Source organism: Procambarus clarkii, chromosome 3, assembly GCF_040958095.1.
Source record: "Procambarus clarkii isolate CNS0578487 chromosome 3, FALCON_Pclarkii_2.0, whole genome shotgun sequence".
Classification (NCBI taxonomy): Eukaryota; Metazoa; Arthropoda; class Malacostraca; order Decapoda; family Cambaridae; genus Procambarus; species Procambarus clarkii.
Genome location: NC_091152.1, coordinates 16,679,990 through 16,688,040, shown reverse-complemented (window position 1 = coordinate 16,688,040; position 8,051 = coordinate 16,679,990). Strand labels below are relative to the sequence as shown.

General features: G+C 44.7%; 1 protein-coding gene across 2 annotated transcripts in view; it reads right to left on the bottom strand.

The window, feature by feature from the left end:
• LOC123760877 (inter-alpha-trypsin inhibitor heavy chain H3) overlaps window positions 1-8,051 on the bottom strand; it is a 199,927-nt gene that overhangs the window by 161,662 nt on the left and 30,214 nt on the right. For both annotated transcript variants that reach the window (XM_069329458.1, XM_069329465.1), the window contains exon 2: window positions 1,133-1,199. In XM_069329458.1, coding sequence (XP_069185559.1) covers window positions 1,133-1,195 — 63 coding nt within the window. In that variant the 5' untranslated portion in view covers window positions 1,196-1,199. The remainder of the gene's footprint in view (window positions 1-1,132; window positions 1,200-8,051) is intronic.

Genomic DNA, 8,051 nt, shown 5'->3' with positions numbered 1-8,051 from the left:
TAGTATCCACGGTGATACTTTGTCTGGTCCAACACCTTTAGTTGCATCCAGTGTTGTCAACTGTTTCATTACCTCCTCTGCTGTCACCTCTATATCTGATAGTCTTTCATCTAGGGCAACCCCTTCTAACAATGGGAGCTGCTCAGGCTCGGTAGTGAACACTCCATGGAAACTGGCATTCAGTGCCTCGCAGATTTCCTTGTCGCTTTCTGTATATGCCCCTTGTGTTGTGTATGTGTGTGTGGGGGGGGGGAGGTGTATATTTACTATTTATGCCTGAAGAATGAGGCACAGTTTCCACCTGTGTCCCCTTGTTCGCGTACCACCCGTGTTAAATAATATCTTTATCTCCCGTGTCAATTCCCCCTGAGGATTTTGTATGTGGTGATCATGCTCCCGAACCCTTCGTCTTCCAACGGCGAGAGGTGGAACTGCAGCAGCCGTCCTCTTTAAGGTTTTCTTAGGAGGACCGTCAAGAAAACGGTCAATTTAAAAATGTCCTCCCCCTAACCTACCAGAGGACCCAAAACAGAAAACGGGACAGTACGACCCTTTCCCTAACCGCTTCCGTTTCTAAGTACGACAATGTTTTGGCTTTATGTAACGCATACGTGCGAAAAGCGACATTCTATGTAGGAGGATAGACTGGTTGCCGTCAGTCAAGCGTCTTCCTCCTGCTTGTGTGGGAGCCTGTCAAGGGTGTCAAGCCCAACGTGTTCCTGCAGTCTCCCTCGACAGTCGACAGCTGTTGACCTCCGTCAATACTAGACAGGTGTTGACCTCCGTCAACACTAGACAGGTGTTGACCTCACACAACACTGGACAGCTGTTGACCTCCGTCAACACTAGACAGCTGTTGACCTCCGTCAACCCATTAAACACCTGTATACAGGTTATTCACCCAGACAGAAATGAGTACAAACACCTGTTTAGGATTAGTGAGGTCACTCCACTATATTTGGAGGCCGTGAGGGTCACTCACACGCACGTCTGGTAACGAGTCCGGTTTGTCTTAACCTTAGATTAACGAGGCCATTCAACCTGCGCTGGTAGTTAAGGAGTATAAACTCATTTGTACCCGAGATTAGTGAAGTTACTCACCCCTGGAGCATGAGTTACTGAGGTCACTCACCAGGCAGGTGTGGAGGAGCAGCTGGAGGAGGACCCAGACCTCCAGACACGCCAAGGCCCTCATCGTCCTGAAGGAGAAAGGAAGATCTTGGTTAGTATACATGTAAACCTGATATCAAGAGATCACAATTTGTGTCAGAGTAAGGAAAGAGGGTGGTTTGCCCAACCACTTTGGCCTGGGAGGGTAGAGCGACGGTCTCGCGTCATGCAGGTCGGCGTTCAATCCCCGCGACCGTCCATTAAGTGGTTGGGACACTATTCCTTCCCTCCGTCCCATCCCAAATCCTTATCCTGACCCCTTCCCAGTGCTATATAGTCGTGGTGGCTTGGTGCTTTACCCTCTGATAGTTCCCTTCCCACCCCGAGACTCGTTATCTCTGTCACTACGAGACAGAGGACGACAGACTCGACCATCTCACCACGAGACAGAGTGTAACAAACTAGGCTGTTGTAAGAATTATTCCAGAAGGTTCCAGAAGTCGTGCAGGGACTTGACCTCTCAACAACGCACATTCCTCTGGGAATTAGCAGGTCTGAGTCACAAATGGCAGGCATCTTTGTTCATAGTTTTGTATAATGAACCATCCTATAGTATTCAGTAATTTAGAGAAATTAGCCTTTATTCATTTTGCATTAAAATTGTATTGTATAATAGTACTGGGTACAATATCAAGAGTATTCTAATTATTGAGTTAAGTCACCATCAGTGACGTCACGAATCAGATCTAAGCTGTAAGGCGGAGTGACCGGCGGTCGTAGGTCAGCAGGGTTGACAGGTCTACTATTTCTCAAAGTTCAATTAACCATTTTGGGGGATCGGGAACAGCTCTTGGGGAGAGGTAGATGGTTGACCTCTCCCAGCTGCTCTGTAGTCCACACTGATCTGTCCTCGTCTGATCTAGCCCAGACTAGAACATTGTATTGTTCCGCATCGCTTACCCCAGTTACTTTAGCAAGGTTAAGTTATAACAATTAACCTCTGTTGTACTTAATTGATCCAGACTGGTTGAATTATTTTACTGAAATTAAATTACACAAGCATCTAACGGCAGAGCTGTTCCCGATCCCCAAAATGGTTAATTGAACTTTGAGAAATAGTAGACCTGTCAACCCTGCTGACCTATGACCGCCGGTCACTCCGCCTTACAGCTTAGATCTGATTCGTGACGTCACTGATGGTGACTTAACTCAATAATTAGAATACTCTTGATATTGTACCCAGTACTATTATACAATACAATTTTAATGCAAAATGAATAAAGGCTAATTTCTCTAAATTACTGAATACTATAGGATGGTTCATTATACAAAACTATGAACAAAGATGCCCGCCATTTGTGACTCAGACCTGCTAATTCCCAGAGGAATGTGCGTTGTTGAGAGGTCAAGTCCCTGCACGACTTCTGGAACCTTCTGGAATAATTCTTACAACAGCCTAGTTTGTTACAAGAGGACGACAGACTCGACCATCTCACCACGAGACACAGGGCGACAGACTCGACCATCTCACCACGAGACGACAGGACGACAGACTCGACCATCTCACCACGAGACAGAGGACAACAGACTCGACCATCTCACCACGAGAGACAGGTCGACAGACTCGACCATCTCACCACTAGACACAGGTCGACAGACTCGACCATCTCACCACGAGACGACAGACTCGACCATTTAAGGTCGTCTGTGATACAGATGAAAATAACAAATGTTGGCAAGATAAAGGTCTGCTGCCTGGCGTATCTGGCTTCAGTAAGGACCTTCACCACCTGCATATTAACTATGGCTTGACATCAGTGGGGGTCGAACCACGTCCACGATGGAGTGACCCGTCCAGCCACCGGACACGTCGCTTTGCCTCAACTGCACTGTATCAACACCCAACCTAACGGTCTCTTCTATTGCTACCTTGTTGCCAAGTTGTTGTAACTCGTTAGAAACGTGTTTCTGGCGTGTTACAAACGTGTTTCTGGCGTGTTACAAACGTGTTTCTGGCGTGTTAGAAACGTGTTTCTGGCGTGTTACAAACGTGTTTCTGGCGTGTTACAAACGTGTTTCTGGCGTGTTACAAACGTGTTTCTGGCGTGTTACAAACGTGTTTCTGGCGTGTTACAAACGTGTTTCTGGCGTGTTACAAACGTGTTTCTGGCGTGTTACAAACGTGTTTCTGGCGTGTTACAAACGTGTTTCTGGCGTGTTACAAACGTGTTTCTGGCGTGTTACAAACGTGTTTCTGGCGTGTTAGATAGTGTTTCTGACGTGTTAGATAGTGTTTCTGACGTGTTAGATAGTGTTTCTGACGTGTTAGATAGTGTTTCTGACGTGTTAGATAGTGTTTCTGACGTGTTAGATAGTGTTTCTGACGTGTTAGATAGTGTTTCTGACGCGTTAGAAAGTGTTTCTGACGCGTTAGAAAGTGTTTGACGCGTTAGAAAGTGTTTCTGACGCGCTAGAAAGTGTTTGACGCGTTAGAAAGTGTTTCTGACGCGTTAGAAAGTGTTTCTGACGCGTTAGAAAGTGTTTCTGACGCGTTAGAAAGTGTTTCTGACGCGTTAGAAAGTGTTTCTGACGCGTTAGAAAGTGTTTCTGACGCGTTAGAAAGTGTTTCTGACGCGTTAGAAAGTGTTTCTGACGTGTTAGAAACGTGTCGCAACTTGTTCGAACGTTGCAGCAACATCGTAGTTAAGTCGTGTATTTAACGCGAGTTGCCACTTACAGAATGACAAGACAATTACAGTTACGTGCAAAATACACAAACAAAACTTACACAAAATGATAATCGTGGCAACACTGCAATCAGATTTACACAGACACTATTCCAATTTTTGTTTTCCATGGTGATCACTGGTGGGGAGAGTCCTGACAGTGCCGGGAGCTCCTCCACACACACACACACACACACACACACACACACACACACACACACCCACACACACACACACACACACACACACACACACACACACACACACACACAGAGCCACAGAGACGTTAGAAGGAACTTTTTCAGTGTCAGAGTAGTTAACGGATGGAATGCATTAGGAAGTGATGTGGTGGAGGCTGACTCCATACACAGTTTCAAGTGTAGATATGATAGAGCCCAATAGGCTCAGGAACCTGTACACCTGTTGATTGACAGTTGAGAGGCGGGACCAAAGAGCCAGAGCTCAACCCCCACAAGCACATAGGTGAGTACAAATAGGTGAGTACAAATAGGTGAGTACACCCACATACATAAATGGTGTAGTACACGAGACAATTAGCGACGCTGGCAAGCAGGATGAACCACACATTGGTATTCTAAATGGGTTAAGAACATCGGTATGCGTGTGGTGACAAGTCTCTCAGGGTTCGATCCTTGGACCCTTGTTTTGGTCTCGAGTCGTTTCAAGGTCACCAAATCATTACCGATTCGTTAACTACCGATGACACTAAATGACCAAAGGTCTTCCTTCTGGGGGTTATCTTGAGATTATTTCGGGGCTTAGCGTCCCCGCGGCCCGGTCCTCTACTGTCTTGTGACGATTTCGGGGCTTAGCGTCCCCGCGGCCCAGTCCTCTACTGTCTTGTGATGATTTCGGGGCTTAGCGTCCCCGCGGCCCGGTCCTCTACTGTCTTGTGATGATTTCGGGATTTAGCGTCCCCGCGGCCCGGTCCTCGACTAGGCCTCCTTTTTGTTACACACCTCCCCCCCCCCCAAGAAACAGCAGCCCGTAGCAGCTGTCTAACTCCCAGGTACCTATTTACTGCTAGGTGAACATTGGCATCAGGATGAAAGAAACTCTGTCCATTTGTTTCCACCTCCGTCGGGGATCGAACCCGGAGCCTTATGACTACGAATCCCGAGCGTCGGCCACTCAGCCGTCAGGCCCCCTTGATGAGGCTTTCAAATGCAAATTCCTGTGAATTTGTTCATCAATATATCACTGTTATTGTGATTGCTGTGTGAACTAAGCTTAATTGCAACGTTTCGAACACCAACAGCGGGTCAGAGATTACCGAGCCGATTGACTGATTGATGATTGAGCCACCTAAGTGATGGCACGGGCATGAATAGCCCGGAAGAGGTCACTTCTGGAGGGTTATTAAGGCCCCATATCAACCTCTGGAGGGTTATTAAGGCCCCATATCAACCTCTGGAGGGTTATTAAGGCCCATATCAACCTCTGGAGGGTTATTAAGGCCCCATATCAACCTCTGGAGGGTTATTAAGGCCCCATATCAACCTCTGGAGGGTTATTAAGGCCCCATATCAACCTCTGGAGGGTTATTAAGGCCCCATATCAACCTCTGGAGGGTTATTAAGGCCCCATATCAACCTCTGGAGGGTTATTAAGGCCCCATATCAACCTCTGGAGGGTTATTAAGGCCCCATATCAACCTCTGGAGGGTTATTAAGGCCCCATATCAACCTCTGGAGGGTTATTAAGGCCCCATATCAACCTCTGGAGGGTTATTAAGGCCCCATATCAGCCTCTGGAGGGTTATTAAGGCCCCATATCAACCTCTGGAGGGTTATTAAGGCCCCATATCAACCTCTGGAGGGTTATTAAGGCCCATATCAACCTCTGGAGGGTTATTAAGGCCCCATATCAACCTCTGGAGGGTTATTAAGGCCCCATATCAACCTCTGGAGGGTTATTAAGGCCCCATATCAACCTCTGGAGGGTTATTAAGGCCCCATATCAGCCTCTGGAGGGTTATTAAGGCCCCATATCAACCTCTGGAGGGTTATTAAGGCCCCATATCAGCCTCTGGAGGGTTATTAAGGCCCCATATCAACCTCTGGAGGGTTATTAAGGCCCCATATCAACCTCTGGAGGGTTATTAAGGCCCCATATCAACCTCTGGAGGGTTATTAAGGCCCCATATCAACCTCTGGAGGGTTATTAAGGCCCCATATCAGCCTCTGGAGGGTTATTAAGGCCCATATCAACCTCTGGAGGGTTATTAAGGCCCCATATCAACCTCTGGAGGGTTATTAAGGCCCTATATCAACCTCTGGAGGGTTATTAAGGCCCCATATCAACCTCTGGAGGGTTATTAAGGCCCCACATCAACCTCTGGAGGGTTATTAAGGCCTATCAACCCCAGCAACAACCACAACAGTCTGGTGACTCAAGGAGCCGCTAGCTTGCCCCATAAGGAGATAATCTTGCCTTAATATAGGCTCACTATTTAGCACCCACACGCACAATAAGTCAGTCATGGTGAGAACCTTCTCCACTCTCCCGTCTCTCAAGGTCTCCCATCTCTCAAGGTCTAACGGGAATAGTTAAGAAGAATCTTAAGTGATTGTCATCAAAAAATCCGCAGTTAAATTTGTACAGAAGTTATACAGTACTGAAGTTATGCTGTATTGAAAGTACTGTAATACGTACTTGGTAATTTATACAAATTTGCGAGAAAAAATATAGAAAAAATCTTCAGTCTTGCCCCAGTAAGATTGATGTGTTGTGATGTATTGAATTAATATTTTCATAAGTTATTTGGAGAAGATGATTCTCAAGTTCCTTCAGCAGTGAGACTGAAATATTGCTTATTTTGGAGTAATGTTATTGTGTTATTTAGGAGTATTGTTGTGTGTTCTGGTCATACTATCATAGAGAATACATAGTTATAGGGAAATTATATGAGATAATTAGAGATTCAGGCTCGCCTTTTCTTCAATAAATGTGACAGACTTGATGAAAATGAACCGTCGATCTCTTTGCTATAGACTAGTGTCGTTGGGGTGGTTGACTTGTTTGGGGAAACACCTCCCGACTTTCTCAGGTGAGAAGGTGGTGGAGGCCAAGACCGTCAGTAGTTTCAAAGTGTTATATGACAAAGAGTGCTGGGAAGACGGGACACCACGAGCGTTGCTCTCATCCTGTAACTACACTTAGGGAATTACACTTAGGTAATTACACCTTTTTTATAATCTGCTTGTGGCATAGGGGTCATAGTGCCGGTTATATCACAGTGTTATGCACCTGGCTTTCTAAGGTTCGAATCCTTCACAGGGAAAGAGTTCTTGGTGATTATATAATATATATATATATATATATATATATATATATATATATATATATATATATATATATATATATATATATATATATATATATGTCGTACCTAGTAGCCAGAACGCACTTCTCAGCCTACTATGCAAGGCCCGATTTGCCTAATAAGCCAAGTTTTCCTGAATTAATATATTTTCTCTAATTTTTTTCTTATGAAATGATAAAGCTACCCATTTCATTATGTATGAGGTCAATTTTTTTTATTCGAGTTAAAATTAACGTAGATATATGACCGAACCTAACCAACCCTACCTAACCTAACCTAAGCTATCTTTATAGGTTAGGTTAGGTTAGGTAGCCGAAAAAGTTAGGTTAGGTAGGTTAGGTAGTCGAAAAACAATTCATGAAAACTTGGCTTATTAGGCAAATTAGGCCTTGCATAGTAGGCTGAGAAGTCCGTTTTGGCTATTAGGTACGACATATATATATATATATATATATATATATATATATATATATATATATATATATATATATATATATATATATATATATATAATATTTTTCTCTTCCAATGGCGTAAGGTTAAATTTCTTTAATCTTTCCTCTCTAACGCAAACCACTCCGTCCCTCTCAGAATGTTCGGTAATATGTTTATTGTTTGTGATGTGTGTCTATGTATGTATTAACACGATGTACTGAACGGGGTGAGAATAGCTTGAGCTGCCTCATCCCTTGGTGGGGATTTTACCTCAATAAACTTATTTCAATTTCACTCCGTCCCAAATGTAGAGTGCGGGCATCCTTATGGATGTTCTCCGGCTGTTGAAGAGACGCAGCATCCACTAGCGTCTTATTAACCATAAATGGCGACTACATAAGTAGTGCCAAGACGCTCAGCGACTCCTTAATAAT